Source organism: Artemia franciscana, chromosome 10, assembly GCF_032884065.1.
Source record: "Artemia franciscana chromosome 10, ASM3288406v1, whole genome shotgun sequence".
NCBI classification, from domain to species: domain Eukaryota; kingdom Metazoa; phylum Arthropoda; class Branchiopoda; order Anostraca; family Artemiidae; genus Artemia; species Artemia franciscana.
The window spans coordinates 2,497,510-2,519,285 of record NC_088872.1 but is presented as its reverse complement, the minus strand read 5'-3'; the positions used below and the strand labels follow the sequence as shown (position 1 = coordinate 2,519,285).

Sequence of the window (21,776 nt, the reverse complement as noted above, 5' to 3'; positions counted from 1 at the left end):
AAGAAAATTGCCTGATTTTCGGAAAAGAGGTGGAAAACCCCTAAAAGTAAAAAACTTGTTTACTTTCAGTTGAAAAACTTGTTTTTTTTTATTTAATCTATGTTATAATAACTATTCACCGCAACACCAAGCTGCTTGCGGCCAATACAGCTTCGCACGCTCCTCCTCCATCCCAATCTATTCAAAGCCTCTCTCTTTACACCCTCCCAGAAAGTTTCTCTGTACCTTAAATGTATCTTTATGACATCCTCCCACCCCAACCGTGGACGACCTTATTTCCGTTTAGACCTTGACGGTTAGCTGAAAAGGACAATCTTTGGCAACATGTCATCCTTCATAAAAAAACGCATATGACATATATGAATATAAATATATTACAAATAATAATAAACAAAATCAGACATTTTTCCCACGGGAGGGTCACAAAATGGCTGTGTTTTTCTCCTGGAGAGAAAAAAACGTGATGAGCCAATAATATAGCACATCAGACGAGGACTCAATTGAGCAAAAATTAAAGCTGTACTCAGTAACAAAAAAGCACGTGACAGCAAAGTTCTGATTCTCTCCAAATTATCTGATAAAACAGTAAGTTTGAGTCGAATAGGACAAAAAAGTTAACGAGAATTCTAAGACACAGAATCTAACCCTCCCGAGAGAAGGTCACAAATGCGTTTTGTTTTCCCGGAGAGAAAAAACGTGTTGTGCCAATAATATAGCACATCAGAAGAGGACTCGATTGCAAAAAAATTAAAGCTCTACTCAGTAAAAAAAGCACGTGACAGCAATGTTCTGATTCGCTCCATATTATCTGATAAAACAGTAAGTTTGACTCGAATAGGACAGAAAAGTTAACGAGAATTCTAAGATACAGAATCTAACCCTCCCGAGGGAAGGTCACAAATGCGTTTTTTTCCCGGAGAGAAAAAACGTGTTGAGCCAATAATATAGCACAGCAGAAGAGGACTCAATTGAACAAAAATTAAAGTTCTACTCAGTAAAAAAAGCACGTGACAGCAAAGTTCTGATTCCCTCCAAATTATCTGATAAAACAGTAAGTTTGACTCGAATAGGACAAAAAAGTTAATGAGAATTCTAAGATACAGAATCTAACCCTCCCGAGGGAAGGTCACAAATGAGTTTTTTTTTCCTGGAGAGAAAAAAACCTGTTGAGCCAATAATATAGCACATCAGAAGAGGACTCGATCGCAAAAAAATTAAAGCTCTACTCGGTAAAAAAAAGCACGTGACAGCAAAGTTCTGATTCTCTCCAAATTATCTGATAAAACAGTAAGTTTGAGTCGAATAGGACAAAAAAGTTAACGGGAATTCTAAGATACAGAATGTAACCCTCCCGAGAGAAGGTCACAAATGCGTTTTGTTTTCCCGGAGAGAAAAAAGGTGTTGAGCCAATAATATAGCACTCTGATAAAACAGTAAGTTTGACTTGAATAGATCAAGAAATTTGACGAGAATTCTAAGATACAGAATGTAACCCTCCCGAGGGAAGGTCACAAATGTATTTTTTTTTCCCAGAGAGAAAAAAGGTGTTGAGCCAATAATATAGCACATCACAAGAGGACTCAATTGAACAAAATTAAAGCTCTACTCAGTAAAAAAAAGCACTCGACAGCAAAGTTCTGATTCTCTCCAAATTATCTGATAAAACAGTAAGTTTGAGTCGAATAGGACAAAAAAGTTAACGAGAATTCTAAGATACAGAATCTAACCCTCCTGAGGGAAGGTCACAAATGCGTTTTTTCCCGGAGAGAAAAAAAAAATGTGTTGAGCCAATAATATAGCACATCAGAAGAGGACTCAATTGAACAAAAATTAAAGCTCTACTCAATAAAAAAAAAGAAGCACGTGACAGTAAAGTTCATTCTCTCCAAATTATTTGATAAAACAGTAAGTTTGACTCGAATAGGACAACAAAGTTAACGAGAATTCTAAGACACAGAATCTAGCCCTCCCGAGGGAAGGTCACAAATACGTTTTTTTCCGGAGAAAAAAAAAAAACGTGTTGAGCCAATAATATAGCACATCAGAAGAGGACTCAATTGAACAAAAATTAAAGCTCTACTCAGTAGCAAAAAAAAGCACGTGCCAGCAAAGTTCTGATTCTCTCCAAATTATCTGATAAAACAGTAAGTTTGACTCGAGTAGGACAAAAAAGTTAACGAGAATTCTAAGATACAGATCTAACCCTCCCGAGGGAAGGTCACAAATGCGTTTTTTTCCGGAGGGAAAAAAAACGTGTTGAGCCAATAATATAGCAGATCAGAAGAGGACTCAATTGAACAAAAATTAATGCTCTATTCAGTAACAAAAAAAGCACGTGACAGCAAAGTTCTGATTCTTTTCAAATTAGGTGGTAAAACAGTAAGTTTGACTCGAATGGAACAAAAAGTTAACGAAAATTCTAAGATAGAGAATCTAACACTCCCGAGGGAAGGGCACAAATGCGTTTTTTTCCAGGAGAAGAAAAAACTTGTTGAGCCAATAATATAGCACATCAGAAGAGGACTCAATTGAACAAAAATTAAAGCTCTACTCAGTAACAAAAAAAGCAGGGGACAGTAAAATTCTGATTGTCTCCAAATTATCTGATAAAACAGTAAGTTTGACTCGAATAGGACAAAAGATTTAACGAGAATTCAAGATACAGAATCTAAACCTCCCGAGGAAAGGTCACAAATGCGTTTTTTTCCCGGAAACATCAGAAGAGGACTCAATTTAACAAAAATTAATGCTCTACTCAGTAACAAAAAAAGCACGTGACAGCAAAGTTCTGATTCTCTCCAAATTATCTGATAAAATAGTATGTTTGACTCGAATAGAACAAAAAGGTTAACGAGAATTCTTAGATACAGAATCTAACCCTCCCGAGGGAATGTCACAAATGCGTTTTATTCCCGGAGAGAAAAAAACGTGTTGAGCCAATAATATAGCACATCAGAAGAGGACTCAATTGAACAAAAATTAAAGCTGTACTCAGTAACAAAAAAAGACGTGACAGCAAAGTTCTGATTCTCTCCAAATTATCTGATAAAACAGTAAGTTTGACTCGAATAGGACAACAAAGTTAACGAGAATTCTAAGATAGAGAATCTAACCCTCCCGAGGGAAGGGCACAAATGCGTTTTTTTCCAGGAGAAGAAAAAACTTGTTGAGCCAATAATATAGCACATCAGAAGAGGACTTAATTGAACAAAAATTAAAGCTCTACTCAGTAACAAAAAAGCACGTGACAGAAAAGTTCTGATTCTCTCCAAATTATCTGATAAAACAGTAAGTTTGACTCGAATAGGACAAAAAAGTTAACGAGAATTCTGAGATACAGAATCTAACCCTCCCGAGGGAAGGTCGCAAATGTGTTTTTTTCCTGGAGAGAAAAAAGCGTGTTGAGCCAATAATATAGCTCATCAGAAGAGGACTCAATTGAACAAAAATTAAAGCTGTACTCAGTAACATAAAAAGCACGTGACAGCAAAGTTCTGATTCTCTCCAAATTATCTGATAAAACAGTAAGTTTGACTCGAATAGGACAAAAAAGTTAACGAGAATTCTAAGATACAGAATCTAACCCTCCCGAGGGAAGGTCACAAATGCATTTTTTTCCGGAGAGAAAAAAACGTGTTGAGCCAATAATATAGCAGATCAGAAGAGGACTCAATTGAACAAAGTTAAAGCTCTACTCAGTAACATAAAAAAGCACGTGACAGCAAAGTTCTGATTCTCTCCAAATTATCTGATAAAACAGTAAGTTTGACTCGAATAGGACAAAAAAGTTAACGAGAATTCTATGTTACAGAATCTAACCCTCCCGAGGGAAGGTCACAAATGCGTTTTTCCCGGAGAGAAAAATAACGTGTTGAGCCAATAATATAGCACATCAGAAAAGGACTGAATTGAACAATCATTCAGTAACAAAGAAAGCACGTGACAACAAAGTTCTGATTCTCTTCAAATTATCTGGTAAAACAGTAAGTTTGACTCTAATGGAACAAAAAGTTAACGAGAATTCTATGATACAGAATCTAACCATCCCGAGGGAAGGTCACAAATGCGTTTTTTCCCGGAGAGAAAAAAATGTGTTTAGCCAATAATATAGCACGTCAGAAAAGGACTCAATTGAACAATCATTCAGTAAAAAAAAAGCACGTGACAACAAAGTTCTGATTCTCTTCAAATTATCTGGTAAAACAGTAAGTTTGACTCGAATGGAACAAAAAAGTTAACGAGAATTCTAAGATACAGAATCTAAACCTCCTGAGGGAAGGGCACAAATGCGTTTTTTCCCGGAGAGAAAAAAACGTGTTGAGCCAATAATATAGCACATCAGAAGAGAACTCAATTGAACAAAAATTAAAGCTCTTCTCAGTAACAAAAAAAGCAGGTGACAGTAAAGTTCTGATTGTCTCCAAATTATCTGTTAAAACAGTAAGTTTGACTCGAATAGGACAAAAGAGTTAACGAGAATTCTAAGATACAGAATCTAAACCTCCCGAGGAAAGGTCTTAAATGCGTTTTTTCCCCGGAAACATCAGAAGAGGACTCAATTTAACAAAAATTAAAGCTCTACTCAGTAACAAAAAAAGCACGTGACTGCAAAGTTCTGATTCTCTCCAAATTATCTGATAAAATAGTATGTTTGACTCGAATAGAACAAAAAGGTTAACGAGAATTCTTAGATACAGAATCTAACCCTCCCGAGGGAATGTCACAAATGCGTTTTATTCCCGGAGAGAAAAAAACGTGTTGAGCCAATAATATAGCACATCAGAAGAGGACTCAATTGAACAAAAATTAAAGCTCTACTCAGTAACAAAAAAAGCACGTGACAGCAAATTTCTGATTCTCTCCAAATTATCTGATAAAACAGTAAGTTTGACTCGAATAGGACAAAAAAGTTAACGAGAATTCTGAGATACAGAATCTAACCCTCCCGAGGGAAGGTTACAAATGTGTTTTTTTCCTGGAGAGAAAAAAGCGTGTTGAGCCAATAATATAGCACATCAGAAGAGGACGCAATTGAACAAAATTAAAGCTGTACTCAGTACCAAAAAAAGCACGTGACAGCAAAGTTCTGATTCTCTCCAAATTATCTTATAAAACAGTAAGTTTGACTCGAATAGGATAAAAATTTAACGAGAATTCTAAGATAAAGAATCTAACCTTCCCAAGTAAATGTCACAAATGTGTTTTTTTCCCGGAGAGAAGAAAACGTGTTGAGCCAATAATATAGCACATCAGAAGAGGACTCAATTGAACAAAAATTAAAGCTTTACTCAGTAACATAAAAAGCACGTGACAGCAAAGTTCTGATTCTCTCCAAATTATCTGATAAAACAGTAAGTTTGACTCGAATAGGACAAAAAGGTTAACGAGAATTCTATGATACAGAACCTAATTCTCCCGAGGGAAGGTCACAAATGCGTTTTTCCCGGATAGAAAAAAACGTGTTGAGCCAATAATATAGCACATCAGAATAGGACTCAATTGAACAATCATTCAGTAACAAAAAAAGCACGTGACAACAAAGTTCTGATTCTCTTCAAATTATCTGGTAAAACAGTAAGTTTGACTCGAATGGAACAAAAAAGTTAACGTGAATTCTAAGATACAGAATCTAAACCTCCTGAGGGAAGTGCACAAATGTGTTTTTTTCCTGGAGAGAAAAAAACGTGTTGAGCCAATAATATAGCACATCAGAAGAGGACTCAATTGAACAAAAATTAAAGCTCTACTCAGTAACAAAAAAAGCAGGTGACAGTAAAGTTCTGATTGTCTCCAAATTATCTGATAAAACAGTAAGTTTGACTCGAATAGGACAAAAGAGTTAATGAGAATTCTAAGATACAGAATCTAAACCTCAGAGGAAAGGTCATAAATGCGTTTTTTCCCGGAAACATCAGAAGAGGGCTCAATTGAACAAAAATTAAAGCTCTACTCAGTAACAAAAAAAGCACGTGACAGCAAAGTTCTGATTCTCTCCAAATTATCTGATAAAACAGTAAGCTTGACTCGAATAGGACAAAAAAGTTAACGAGAATTCTAAGATACAGAATCTAACCCTCCCAAGGGAAGGTCACAAATGCGTTTTTTTTTCCCGGAGAGAAAAAAACGTGTTGAGCCAATACTATAGCACATCAGAAGAGGACTCAATTGAACAAAAATTAAAGCTCTACTGAGTAACAAAAAAAGCGCGTGACAGCAAAGTTCTGATTCTTTCCAAATTATCTGATAAAACAGTAAGTTGGACCCGAATAGGACACAAAATCTAACGAGAATTCTAAGATACGCAATTCGCTTAGAACAAACCTATTTATATACTCCACGTTTTCAGATGCTTTACTACCGCGCGGAGGTGTATTAATTTCTGTCATTAATGTTTTGGTGAGGGATTTCTACCGGCCCTTCCCTACTAGATCCATAGCTTGTCTTTGAAACCCTTCCAACTTAAAAAGAAAAAGTTTTTTAAGTCTAATTGAATTTTTGTATTGAATCCAGAGTGTTTTAACAGTTTCACCAGTTGCTTTTGTAACTATTAAACAGTTCGTGGTAATGAACTTTAAGTAAAGAGTGACACGGCTCAATAGTAATTGAAACTAAAAAAAAAACGGAATTGTGATATCAAAAAATGTTTCAAAAGAGATGGCTTTTTGTTCTGATTCCAGACATATAAGATTCATCAAGCTTAGTGTTACCCATAAAAGGCTACGAGTCTCAGAAAATTCACTTGTTTTTTGAAAAAGGGGGAAACCTCCCTAAAAGTCACAGTTTGTATATACTTCACAAGTAGTGGTTATGATGCCGTTAATTGTATCTCTGATTGTTTGAGTTTTGTTTCTTTATTCATTATAATTTTGACTTGTTTTGCGATTGAATATGTCGTTTTATTTCTTGATTTTTAGTTATTTCTGCTCGTTTTGAATTTGACATCTTTGTTTTAAATTTTTGTTTGTCTGAAGTTTGACATCTTGTATACGCTAATTTTTGCTTGGTTAAAATTTTTAATATGTTCTTTATTTATCAAGGAAAGATTCATTTCGTTTTTTAATTTAGTTAATTGTAACGACGAAACAAAAGACAATTTCTTTCCTTCAACGTCTAGTCATGATTAAGATTTATGTTCCAATATTAATCGCTTTTCCAATATGATAGATATTACAAAGAATGTCAAAAGCAAAAAAATAGATAATTATCATTTTGACTTGCGCTTTGTATTAGTAAGAGAATTTTTCGTTGTTTGAACAGGAAAAGGTTTTATTAAACGTTTAAAAATGCAAGTTTAACGTTTAAAATTAAGAACGTTTAATTAAGAAACGTTTAAGTTGTAATTAAAACGGTTTAAGAAGAAAAAGAACAGAAAATCTTTGAAGAAGAGCCTTTAAATGTAATTAGCTGTAGTTAGAATTAATTTTGGTAGCTTCCTCACTTTCATGTCCTTTTTCTTCTTTTTTCTTTCTTAAAGTTTCTTGAATTTTAAAAATTATATTTTTCCTTTTTTTACCCCCTGCTTATTTTTTTCCCGTTAAGCGTGGCGATGGCTACATTGGTTAAATTTATTTTTTTAATGTTAGTTGTACATATTGTTGGATAAGGATTTCAGAACTCAAAAACGTTATTTCTGCAAATAAATACTTGAAATAAAGACAAAAGACAACCTTATGTTTACAAACTATTTCCCAATTGTTTATCTACATTGTCCTACAACCCCGCCCTATTTTAACAATTCGTGAAAAGTGTCATCCCCTTTTACCAAATGTTATTTAGCTACTTGTGCCTTAGGCAAAATCTTATGTATACTTTTCATTATAATGACTTGTACAACTATACATGATTAAAACAACATTTAAAGCGCTTTGTAATAGCAAATAAAGTTGGATCACCCCTTTCTACGTCGATTGGCTAGAATTACCATCCCTTTTACCAACTCTTAGAGTTATTCTTTTGTTGTTCTCCGACAAAAAGGTCTAGTTTAATCCGTTGATTTTATTACAAGAAATCTTTTCAAAGAGCTGTCCACCTTTGTTTTTCAGTGAGGCTTTGACCTTAAGCACGTCCGCCTCTACCGCAATCCCAGGAGGGAAATTAAATTTGCTCCGATCCAGCTCAATGCTTTCCCCTTTGATTGGTTCTGCTATAGAAGAAACTTGTAAAGCGGCAGAATTAACCAAGTCAGCAGAAACGGTAATAATTTTTTTTCACTAAGAGGATGAATCCGGCGTTCTAAAGGTGCGCACCGACTAGTGCATCTTCTAATTTTCATTTTGCACCAACGTATTCAGGAAAATGAGCATGGCTCAAGGTACATGGTTCTTTATTATGATAGTAATAATTTACAGACATTTAAACTTACAGAAATTTTCCTGTTGACGGGGGGGGGGGCAGAGCTCGTATACCAGCGAGAAAAAAAACAATACATTAATATTATTGAAATAAATACAACTATTCTTGTCTGTATGTTTATTAAAAAAAATTGGAAATTCTTTTCTTATTAAAGAAATAGCTAATTGTAATTTTATTAGTTTTATTATTACTGTATTTCTTATAAAAGAAATAACATTGGCGTGCCACTCCAACCTATGGCCAACACACGTTCATTCAAGACAATACTAACTTAATAATACCAATTATTAGGCTACTATGGGCCGGGGGTACAGAAAGTTCATATCCAAACAACCACAAAATAATAAAAACAATAAATACAAGATACCATACTTCACTAAAATAAGTTTTTAGTTTTTAAAGCATTGTATGAACAGCGTTCGAAGCCGAGATCTGATAGCAGTAAGTGACAACATTATATCTATATGTATACTTCGACCAAATCAAAGGAACCATATACCGCAGTGTAAATCTGGACCTCTCACATTTTGGCAAAGGGATTAATAGACGAGGCCCAGAAATCATTTTCAAGAACCTGGCTTTCAAGAACCCATTGCTCCCGCGGCATAAACAGAAAGCCTTTATTGAACAAAATATTTATATTCAATAACCGAATTTTGGTTCGGTTATTGAAGGAACTTATAAAGTGGCAGAATTTTTTTCGTTATTTTTCTTTATTAAGTCACTGATCGTGCATAAACACAAAATTGTGTCCCATACCGTGGGCTCAAAGACCAAAAAATTTTCTTGGGGGGATTTGGAGCAAGTGTTACAAGAATTTTATATTTGCCACGAATTAAATCAGGTATTTCTCATTTTTTTTCCTTTTGATCCGTTTTCTAAGCGTCTTCTTGTTTCTCAGGGCCTCCACTGTGCCTTGGCCCTAATGGCATTCGTGCATGAGCTAATCACTGCGTGTTGAAGGTGAGGACCACCTTGTGTACTCAACCATGCATCGAATACCGGAACCTTTTCTTCTAATCGTACAACTGCGCTTATTTCCCCTTCCTAGTCCTCACGTGTCTCTACATCAATACATCTGTTGTCCTGAAATGAATATAGTAAATTCGTCCGTTATTTCTGCTAATCTGTAAAATATAAAACCTCTCCTTTTTGGTTGAAAAGACATGCTAAAATTCATCCCCTCCCCCCTCATTTCTTCCTTTTCTATCTCTTATTTAAATTTCTTGAGCAACAACTGCTAATTTTACTCTATACTAAAACAATATTAAGCATAATTGTGCAATAGATAGAATTTTCGGCAAAAAATATATTAAAAAAAAAATTGATAAAATTTTCTTTTTATATACACATTTACTAGGTGAAGAACTGGCTTTGCTCACTCTTGGCTTTCAAGAACACAGTTTATCTTTTCTTTTTCTTGACTCTACGTGTTTCTCACTGCGGTTTTGGTTGGGAGAGGGGATATTTTCTATATCAAAATTGTCGCCAAAAAGTATACTCAAAGATTAAATTTTGTTATGATTTTGAATCTATCGTTTTGCTATTTGCTATCTCTTTGTCTTTCTCTTTAACGTTTCGCTGCATTTTTTCGTGTTAAAAATCTATTGATTAATCAATAGAGACACTTTTATCTACTTGAGACACTTTTATGTTGAATACTTAATTTTATTATTATTGCTATTTCCCGAATCTGTCAAGTAAGCTGACTCCTATACGCGATTCTTCGGTCAAAATACCACCTCTTATATTCTGTTATATCACATTAGTTATCTCTTGATACATAAAAATTCCCCTTCAGTAGGGCTTTCCCGGTTTGATTTATTCACCTTGCATGGCTGGTTTAGTAGCAAGCCTTTTCTTTCTATTATATGCAATTATATGCAGACAACTGAAGGATAAAAAAGGAGAACTTCTACTCTCTTATTTGAAAAATAAGACTCCTCTATAAGGTTAAAATCTTTTCGATTTTTTTTTCTCCTTGTTATTCTTTACGAAAAAGAACTTCTCTAAGAACACGAGTTGGGGTCGTATCTATCTGTATGACTGAAAAAGATCTGCTATATGGATAGCTTTTCTAGGATATTTTGCATAACATTTTTCTCTGATTTGCTATTTTTTCCTTCACTAAGTCTTAAACAGAATTACGCAGCTTCTAACATAGTACTTCAAATTATTTAATTTGAGTGTGATGCTTCAGTTAGTAATTAGGTCATCATTCAAGTTTTATCAATTGATTTCGCCATTTTACTCATTTTATTATTGTTATTATTCTTCCTTTTTACTGTTTTTATTTTTCTTTTATCTGTTGAGCTAAAGATTTTAAAAGGTGTCCAACCAGCCCAACTGGTGGTATTAAATTAACTTTTATAAGTTGAAGAGATGGAACTGTGCCCTTGTGTGTACGTGGGCAAGACACACTATTTCACTTGGATGGTAAATTTGTTAGGTCTTTAGCACTAATGAGTTTTACTCCTTGTTTCTAGGCAATATTCTCCATCGCTAAGCTTTAAACAAGAATTACACATTTTCAAACATGACGTTTCATGATGTGTTGGTGCTCGCTAGGTTTAATAGGCCCTTCCATCCTATTACTTTCGCCTATTTACAAGTTTTCGTGTTCGTTAGGCCCTATTAAGTGAGGCCCCATGTATTGCTTTTTTCCTATTTTTGTTTTGGAGTTCGTTAGACCCTTCCTTCGTGTTACTTTGGCCTACCTACAAGTTTTAAATATAATTAATTTTTTATTCTTCCTTTTCCCTGTTGAAATAAATGATTTCAAAAGTTGTCAAAACAGCTGAATCGATGGTGCTTAGACAAAAATTTGATCTAAAATAAAACTTTCTTAAGTTGAAGAGCTGAAACTCTGTTCTTCTATATGGCTGGAAAAGACACAGTGAATGGCTTTGATGGTAAATTTGTTAAGTCTAAGCACTAGCAAGTTTTACTTCTTTTTTCTAGACTATTTTTTCATCACTGAGCGTTAAACACGAATAAAAAAAAAAAAAAAAAAAAAAAAAAATCAAACATGGTATTTGAAGATATTTGATTTTTGTTCGATGCGTTCAAGTGATGCCATCATATAAGTTTCATCTTTAAATTAGTTTCGCCCATTTCCAAGTTTTAACTATACTTGGTTTTCTCTTGTATTATTTATTCACTTATTATTTTTATTTTATTATCGTGCCTTGTGATCTATTATTTGAATACATACGAGATAATATAGAAAAATTGCTGCAGTAGGTGAGCAGGCGAATTGCCACCTCATATGGTGGAGACAGAACGGTGATATATAAGTTAAACCTCTTTTAGAGGTTTGAGGTTTCGTCTAAGGTTTTACTGAGTTAAAAGCCATGAGTGTTGGAAAACAATGTTAACATATTATGCCACTATATACAGACTGTACATAGCAGTCATTTGACTTCAATACAAGCATATCATTTTTTCTCCGGCCACTTCGTATGGAAGAGGTAGTCGTAAAAACTTTACGACTTGGAAAGGGCCTATTTGATTGGAAATTGAAAGTTCTAGTGCCCTTTTTAAGAGTTGTAAATGAGTGGAGTCCCTTCATTCATACGTGTTTTGATAATTGTGCCTTTTGTAACATTCCTAGGCGTTCGATAGAATTTTCAATCGAAAATTTATTATGGAAAAAAGCTCTGTGGTCCTGGTCCATGCCTGATCGTAGAATCAAATCTCTCTATGTTTAGGCCCAAAATTAATTGCGATGAAATAGTTGTTTCTAAGCTGAAAATTGGTATCAATTCAATTTCAATCAAGAACGTGCTCAGTATTTTTGGGGAGGGGGATGTGGATTATCAAAATAATTTTTATTCGGGGGCTTTTACTTAAAGAGTTTTGGCTAGGTCTGGCTGGGGGAGCAGTTTAAGTCTTTTTTTACCCGGAAGTTACAAGGAGGGGAAATATTCTTAAATTATCGAGGAGAAATATTCTTTTTACCTACATTTGGCGACTAATTTAAGAGTCGGAGATTTTTTTTTTTTTTGGTGGGGGGATGCAAACCAGGCAATCCTTTTGTAAATAGTTAACGCTGATAAAAGATACTCGTTGTCGACTACGAGGGATCTCAAAAGCCGTGTAAGGGTAATAACGCCCACATTATGAATCTTATCTTTGCATTTTCCATGAGAAACATATTTATCAAATAATTTTAAATATGCTAAAACAAATCACCTACTTACTATTTTCAAAAATAATTTGTTGACGATTTATGGAGAGTATTTAAATGCTGATAGTTTGTTGGTAGAAATGACAATTAAAACTTGTTTCCATATAATAATGTTCAGCAGCTGCACTATAATAGCACCCACTTCATGAATCTTATCTTTGCATTTTCCATGAGAAACATATTTATCAAATAATTTTAAATATATATTTTTCAATGAGAAAGATTAAGTAGGTAAAAATCTGAATAAAAAAAAAGATTGAAAAGGACAACTAGGGATGACTAAACTAACTTCAATGGATTTTTCATTTGGTTTCTTGGCACCCCATCCTTCCTCTCTGTGCACAGGCCTGAATGAATCTGGGCAAAAAAAAAGAGATAAAATGAACACAGATCACTGCAACGCATGCTAAAAAGGGATATCCGTTATTTTTCAAGGTGGAGGGCTCCTAATGTTCAGTTTAAGTTTTCTTCCCAAAGTTAAGACAGACTATTAATACAATCAAAACACTTTTATAAACTTTTGGTTACTATGGGCTGTGGTTTGCTCTTTACTAGGTTGCATCAACCATGATATGTTGGCTATTCTTTGGACACATTTTCAGAACTGAGTAAGCAGCTGTTTTCGCCATTGTTTTTTCACTAGTTTTATTTCTTTTTTCCTGGAATGAATAAAGATTTGGTTAATAATATCATTTTTTTGGAATTTACTGGTTTAATTCCAGTTTCTTAAAAATTATTGAAATGCAGCCGCAGCTCATCAAATACGTGTTTGCAAAATTATGATAAGAGAAAGCTATACTTCCTATGAAAAGGCCCTTGAATTACTGGGGCCGGAGTCACTCCACAACCGCTGCAAAAATCTTATTCCTAAAAGCTAGACGTATTAACACAGGCGTATTCTTCCCTCGAATGCACCCCCGAACTCACTCACCAGAAGACAGATTAAGTTTGAATCAGTTTACTGCCGCACAGCGCGGTAGCAGCATTCTTTTGATCCCTTTTCCATGGGTTTGTTTAATAGTATAAAGTAATTGTACTTTGTGTTTGTGATTATTTGTGTTTGTGATTATTTGTGTGTGTTTGTGTTGTGATTAATATGATTTTTATGGACAGCTTAGTTTTAGTGCTTCTTTGTGCTATGTCGATTGTGTCAATAAATATGTTTATGTCTATAATAGAAAATAAAAAATAAGAAGGAATTTCTCTCAGATCTAAAACTTCGAAGAAGGATTCATAATTGTCGGTTTATTGAAAATATAATGCTACAAATACATTTATTGACACTAATTCAAAATAAATTTATTTAATCGAATAAATAGACAAAAGGCTAACGGGCCTATTTATCAACAAATAAAAATGAACTAAGTTATCACCTAACACGACTATATAAAATGACATATGAAAAAGAAACCTTCAATTTAGTTAATTGGTGACAATTGACTAAACGGGTGATGCCTGGACATTACCTGTTTAACTCTCCATGATCCTAAACAGAGGAAGGGGTATGCACGGGTGGGTACATTCGTAAAACTCTTTTTTTTTTTACAGACATATGTGACTATGTTTTGGCTTTGACATAACAGAAAAAATGACCAATTGGACATGCACACAAAATTTAGAATAGGGATTTTTGAATTCTACGGAGGAGCATATCAATGTTCAACCATTTAAATAAGAAACTGTAGAAAGTATAGATGATTTAAGGTACCTTCAGTATGGTGCGAAAAAAAAAATCCACAAGGAAGATTTCCCAAAGGAAATGTGAAAAATTGACCTACAAATAGCTTTTGACACCACTTTCGTCGATTTTTTTTTTCAATTGTAGTGTTTATCCTTCTTTCAAGGGTTTTTGTTGGTCGGCCTCCCTCTCTAGAATAATGTAAATCCTTTAAATGATGCAAAATATGGGGCCATTGGCCTAAAGTACTTTCATGAGAATCAGCTAAAGATTCCGAAATGCTTTTTGTCACAATTATGACCAGTCCCTCTTATACTACCACGACTTTTCTTACCCTGCGACAAGCGAGTAAGGATCCATTTTTTGTGTCAGTGGTGGGTAAAGATCCAGCAGAGAAATTTTCCCTACTTTTCGGATCATTTTTGGAAAATAAAATGTCAGCTAAGCCCTTTTTTTTAAGCACAACAATGTCATATATTGATTAAATGTTTCGTTATCATTTTGTAACAATTTGGTCACAATGGCAGCTTATTTGCTAGTTGGTAAATCAATTACCAGCCAAAATTTTGAGTTGATTTGCCAATGGAATTCTCAACTCCTTGTTGAAAGTAATATACATAAATGGTGGGAAGAAACGTAGAAAAAGTGTGACGCAGAAAAAGAGAATTGGCACAATTTGAATGCTAAGCTCCAGTGGGATTGATTTGAGCATGAACTCTGAAAACAATGCTGGCAATGGTATCACAACAATAGAGGTAATTGTAATAAAGATTTGTGCCTTTGCGGTCGCTATATTATGTCTTCGTAGTCCTGCATGAGGTAAAACCTTCTTGGAGGCATGATTCTCCAGTTTCAACACAACAAAACTAAGCAGCAGAAGAACAGACAATGTTGAAAAGAAACCAACTGCGTTAGTCTTACCTAGACGAATTGGAGCATTTTCTGATTGTTTTAGGCTGCAGTACTGATATTGAAGTAATGCTTTAATGTCATAAAATGGGATAGAATATGGAACAGATATAAGAGTGCTTAACAACACTGAAACTGTGAGAATTTTTCTATTTGACCAATTTTTCACTCGACTAGAGAAGCCAAGCATAAGACAACGCGCGACCATGCAAACTCCGTGCTCAAAGTTAGAAATAAGCTGAATAAGAATGGACAAAATAGGCGTCAGGTAACAGTCTATTTCCGTCGGCTCTTTCAGTGTAAGCCTGTATATAATCTGTATGAAGTAAACGGAGATCAGTAAGCAACCAATTATGCTAAAAGTCCTTAATATATTGTTGATGATTGTCGTTTGGACCCTTGCCTTTCCAAGTCCGTAAAGAAACGCAAAGTTAACTATAACCGCCAGTATAACAAAAAATGTAGCTGTAGCAATTAAAAGAAGATGTAGTTGGGTATCTACTGACATGACCAGCACAGAATGTAATTGAACACTGGCATATTTTTGTTTCTATAGACATGATGTTTTCGTTTGACTTTGTGCGTTACTAGGGGTTATCAATTGAGCAAATTTTAAAAGCGTATCATATTTCTGTTTGAACAATTAAGAATTGCGGGAAGTTTATCCTCGTGTTTTATTGTGTTCTAATAAAGCTTGAAGATAGGCTGTACCTAAGTGGTAAGGGCCTTACCACTTAGATAAATGGTGAGATACGCACACGGCAGCAAGAAATGTTGCCGTAAAATGTTACTCTACTAGTAGTAGTACATTGTTCTAGCACAATGTATAATATTAACAGTATGACTAAACTTTACAGGTCTATAATGCTTATTTTGACGCTGTGGATTTTGGAAAATAACAGTTCTCTTTTCTTAGGTTTTACAAAAATCTAAACAAAAAAGACTTGTTTTGGAATTTCATTTGACTTTTGGACAGACAATGAAAAGTAGTCAAAGCAAAGGTGTCTGCAGGAATCTGCTTCTGAGAGGAGACATGATATTGGGCACTGGGGGTGGGGAAGATTCTAGAAAAAAAGCAAAAATTTGGCGTATATATATTAAATTAAAGAAAACATCGTGAAATTATTGTAAATGGGGACGAGGAGATCCCCCATGGCCCCTGGCATATGTACATGCCTATAAAGGATTCTATAATTCGAATGGCTCTGACTGTTGAAAAAATGGCTTCCATAGTATTTTCCAATACACACTCGGGAATCATACACGCACACACACACACACATATATATATATATATATATATATATATATATATATATATATATATATATATATATATATATATATATATATATATATATATATATATATATATATATAACCCGTCATACAACACAAAAGTACACAGAGACAGACAACATAGTTAAAACAACAAAAAAAGGACAGATTTGTAACTACTATAACGACAATAAACCAACATTCAGATTACATCTCGTGACGACTTCTTAGTCTGCGTGACTGAGTGTCAGTTCCAGATCAAGCGAAAGTATGGCTGTGATCGGACCATACGTTTTGGTTACCTAACCTATCACGAGCCAGTTGCTGTATTTCTCGTCACTTCTTCGTTAAACTTTCTGACACAAATGTACCAGATTTGGCCAGTTTGTTCTTGGCAGCAAATATGTTTCTATCCACATCTTTAAAGGGGAACTGGACAAGTACCGGGGCAGTCATTTCAGGCCGCGTAGGATTCGCGGGAAGGGTAAATCTATACACTTTAGTTAGCTCAGGGTTAGTTAGTTTATAACAGCAGGACTAATTGCCCTTTGGTCTCTTTTGACTCTTAAAAACAGAACTAGAACTTTCAATTTCCAATAGAATGAGCCCCCCTTCGAAGGTTATACGATCATTTGTTCCAAAAAACCCTTATGTACCCCCTGAGGCTTAATTTACAACGCTTGCTCCCGGTTTTTGGGGTGTTGAATCTTTATTATATGATCTTCGGTCTATTTTGGACAAGATTAAAATCTAGAAAATTCGATCAAACGCATTTGGAGAAAAGACGGTTGGGGGGTGGGACTAACTGCCATCATATTAATTTTCACCCTTATAAAGGAAACTACAACTTTACGTATGAAAACAAGAAAGGAAATATAAATGAAGAAAAAAACAAATAGGTGAAAAACGAGGATTTTGTCAGTCAGTAGTAAAATATGAAAATAAAAATCAAGCAAATAATTCGGCAAGGACCTCCGCCAAGTCTTCCTCAGTGCTAAAAAAAAATAAGAAAGAGGAAAAAAAACAAAGAAAAAACAACAACAAAATCTAACCTTCTTAAGTGAACTCTACGTGAGGAGAAAAGACACTCCTCTTGAGTGTCTTTTCTTAAAAAGTGCACTATAAATTCCAATCTACAATCGAATGAGCCCCCACAAAAACCTTATATGCCCCCGGGGCATAATTTACAACCCTTGCCACCAGGTTCTGTATTATCCCTGGGTTTTGTTATATGATATTCGGTCTATTTTTAACAAAATGACTGTATAAAAAATTTATCTTACCATATTTGGGGAAAAGAGGGGTGGGGGCTTAGCTGCTATCAGATCACTTTTTACTCTTAAAAAGGAAATTATAACTTCCAATTTCTAGTCATTTGAGTCGCCTCCGGAAGTTACAACCCTTCCCCCGGGATTTAGGGGTGAGGGTTATGTTAACCCTGAAGCTTTTTTTTTTTAATCTAATCGTTAACTATTTCAAACAAGCTGGCAATCTCAAAATTTTGATGGGATGCATTTGGGGAAAATAGGGTGTGTATGTGGCGGGGGGGGGGGTAGATGGAGGTTTTTATTCATAAAATGGTAACTAGAATTTTAGATTTCCAATCAAATGAGCCCCCTCTGAAGTTTATACGACCACCCCTTACATAAAAACCTTATATGCCCCCGGAGTATAAATTGAAACATTTGTCCCCGGGCTCTGGGGATTCATGTTGACCCCGGAGTTTGTTTTTTCTTTGATGTTTGAACTATTTTCAGCAAAATGACTATCTCAAAAAATCCGGATGGGTTTAGGGAAATGGGCATGGCGGTGGGGGAGGGGTCTAACTGCCTTTTGATCTCCTTTGATCCTTGAAAAGGGAATTAGAACTTTCAATTTCCAATTTAATGAGCCCTGTGAATTTTATACGAGTATCCCTTCTATAAGAACCTTATATGTCCCCAGGGCATAAATTACAACGCCTGTCCTCAGGCCCTGAGGGGTCGTGTCAACCCTGGAGTTTTGTTATGTGAGCTTTGAACTATTTTTAACAAAATGGTTATCTCAAAATTTTATTGGATGCATTTAGGGGAAAAGGGGGGGGGGCTAGTTGCCCTCTGATCAATTTTGGCTCTTAAAAAGGGCCCTAGAACTTCTGATTTCTAATTGAATGAGCTCCTCCCCCCCCCGAAGCTTATTGGAATACCCCTTCCATATGAAGTGCCTCTGAAAAAAAAAGAATAATAATAAAACATTGGAGCCGTATGACCTTTCAAACAGTTCGTTGTAACGAACTGCACTAACGAGCGACCCGGCTCATAGTACCCGAAACCCTAAAAAACGGAATTTTGATATTAAGAGTTACATCAAACGAATTGAATTTTTATGCTGATTTTAAATATGTAAGTTTCATCAAGTTTAGTCGTACCCATCAAAAGTTACGAGCCTGATAAACTTTGCCTTATTTTATAAAATAGAGGGAGACATCCCCTAAAAGTCATAGAATCTTATCGAAAATCTCACCGTCAGATTCAGCGTATCAGAGGACGCTACCGTAGAAGTTTCAAGTTCCTATCTACAAAAATGTGGAATTTTGAATTTTTTGCCAGAAGACAAATCACGGATGCTTTTTTTTTCAGGGGTGATCGTATCGACCCAGCAGTCCTAGAATTTCACGAGAGGGCTCATACTAACGGAAATTAGAAGTTCTAGTGCCCTTTTTAAGTGACTAAATAAATTTGAGGGCACATAGGCCCCCTCCAACGCTCATTTTTCCCCCAAGGTCTCTGTATCAAAATTCCGAGATGGCCATTTTATTCACCATAGTCGAAAAACCTAATAACTATGTCTTTGGGGATGACTTGCTCCCCTACAGTCACCGTGGGAGGGGCTGCAAGTTAAAAACTTTGACCTTTGTTTACATATAGTAATGGTTATTGGGAAGTGTACCGACGTTTTCAGGGGTATTGTTTTGGTTTGGTGAGGGGAGAAGTTGAGGGGAGGCCTACGTGGGAGGATCTTTCCATGGAGGTACTTGTCTTGGGGGAAGAGAATTTCAATGAAGGGGGTGCAGGATTTTCTAGCATTATTTAAAAAAAAAAACAATGAAAAAATAAATATGAACAGTTTCTTCAACTGAAAGTATGGAGCACCATTAAAACTTAAAACGAACATAAATTATTATGCATATGAGGGGTTTACCTCCTCGTAATACCCCCTTCTTCACGCTAAAGTATTTTTAGTAATTTCAACTATTTATTCTACGGCCTTTGTGATTCATGGGTCATTCTTAAGGAATTGGGACAAAGTTTAAGCTTTAGTGTAAAGAGCGAGGTATTGAAGAGGGGGTGAACCCCCTCATATATGCAATAAGAATATACGAGTATAGAAGTTCGTTACGTAAGTTAATTCGTAAGTTACGTATATTTTTTTACTAATGAAAACGTTCGTAAAAAATTAAAAGTTTTAGTTGCCTTTTTCAGTAATCAAAAGATTGGGGGGCAACTAGGCCTCCTCCCTCGCTCCTTTTTTCTTGAAATCTTTCGATTAAAACTATGAAAAAGCCATTTAGCCTAAAAAATTAATATGCAAATTTCATTTTCATTATTTATTTTAAAAAAATTGATTTTGGAGAGCCAAAATCAAAACATGCATTAATTAAATAAACGTTCAGAAACTAAATTTAAGAAAAAACAAGTTTTTTTTTAACTGCAAGTAAGGTGCGACATTAAAACCTAAAACGAACAGAAATTATTCCGTATATATCAGCATGGTTTTCGAAAAAATAGGCCTTGTAATACTCAGCTTCTTGAGGTTATTTTGGACTTTTAACGTTTTGCCGATTTAGCTATGCCCTTTGATTGCATTTACATCGACTTCTCGAAGGCATTCGACAAAGTCTCAATACCCACCCTTCTTAAAAAACGTGCAGCTTATAAATTGGGTGAAAAAACAGTTGCATTTATTGCTGATTATCTAAATGGACGAACTCAGCAGGTTGTTGTTGGTGAAGCTATGTCACCCTCAATTGATGTGTTAAGCGGAGTCCCCCAGGGTAGCTGCCTGGGTCCAATTTTATTTTGTTTATTTATTAATGATCTGCCTTCGTCTGTTCAGCATTCTACTGTCAAGATGTTCGCGGATGATGTAAAACTTTACCTACCAGTACGAGACCAAAACGATGTGCAACTTTTACAGGAGGATCTTGACTCTCTAACTTATTGATGCGAATCTAATTCCATGTTCATAAACCACCCTTCTAAGTGTGTTGTTCTACACTATGCTCGTAAACTCCCACCTGTGCATACTTACCAGCTGTCTGGCATACGAATCCCTTCTAACGAAATAGTGCGTGACCTTGGCGTTTACTTTGATACCCAATTGAAATTTGATAAGCATGTTTCGGAAATTGTAAAGAATGCAAATTATCGTTTATCGTCTATAAAGGGAAGGTTTAGTAGGTTTAACCTTCGTAATTTCTTACTACTATACAAATCAATGGTCCGCCCTCTTCTTGAGTATAATACTTCTCTTTGGTTTCCATTAAGTCTAACGGATGAGCATAGGATAGAAAAGGTTCAAAGAAGGGTCAATAGATTGGTCCCATACCTTCAGTGCCTTTCCTATCCGCAGAGACTTTCTAGGCTTCAACTCCCGTCGTTGAAGTTTCGTAAACGTCGCAATGACCTTGTAAATGTGTTTCGTATAATTAAAGGAGTGGATGATGTTGATCCAAATTTATTTTTTAAATTTAGCCATTATCACTCTACTCGTCAGCATGATTATAAATTATATCCCCCAAAACCACTGAAAAAAATTGGTCAATTATCCTTCGTTAGTAGAGTTGCTGGACCATGGAATGGTTTGCCTTTGGAGGTTGTCGAGGCAGAGAGTGTTCGAATTTTTAAGAGTGCATTAGTAAATACGCCTTTTTATTTAGACGCTTTTGTTGTGTAGTGTCGTGTTATTTAGAAGTTTTTGCTGTTTAGTTTGTCGTTGCCAATTTACTTTAGATTAGTATTATGATTTTATGTTTTGTGTTTTTGCGACAAGCATTGATGCTTACCGCTATTCGTAATAATATATAATAAATAAAAGGGGTTTACCCCTCTTCAATGCCTCGCTCTTTACGCTAAAGTTTTTTATTATTTTAAAAAGTAGAGTTGTGAGAAAGAGTCAAACTCTAGCGCAAAAAGCCAGGCGTTGAGGAGGGGTCGACCCCTTTTATATACGGAATAATTTCTGTTCGTTTTAAGATTCAATGTCGCTCCTTTTTATTTAGTACTATAGGCAACGCTATAGCGTTGCCTCTGATTTTTTAGCTCTTTAGTTTAGCTTGAAACCGAGACTGTTGAGGCAATATAGCTTCTTTGCTATTGATTCGTTTGTTTT

The 21,776-nt window shown here is 35.2% G+C and overlaps 1 protein-coding gene across 7 annotated transcripts in view; it reads left to right on the top strand.

The window, feature by feature from the left end:
* Window positions 1-21,776, top strand: part of LOC136031651 (uncharacterized) — a 238,092-nt gene that overhangs the window by 127,753 nt on the left and 88,563 nt on the right. For 6 of the 7 annotated variants that reach the window (XR_010618551.1, XM_065711311.1, XM_065711305.1 and 3 more), the window contains one exon: window positions 8,043-8,193. Coding sequence is in view for 6 of the 7 variants with exons in the window: in XM_065711311.1 (XP_065567383.1) it covers window positions 8,043-8,193 (151 nt within the window). In the remaining variant the exon portion in view is untranslated. Of the gene's footprint in view, window positions 1-8,042; window positions 8,194-10,838; window positions 11,380-21,776 lie in introns of those variants that run through there. The other variant, XM_065711308.1, reaches the window with a different exon arrangement.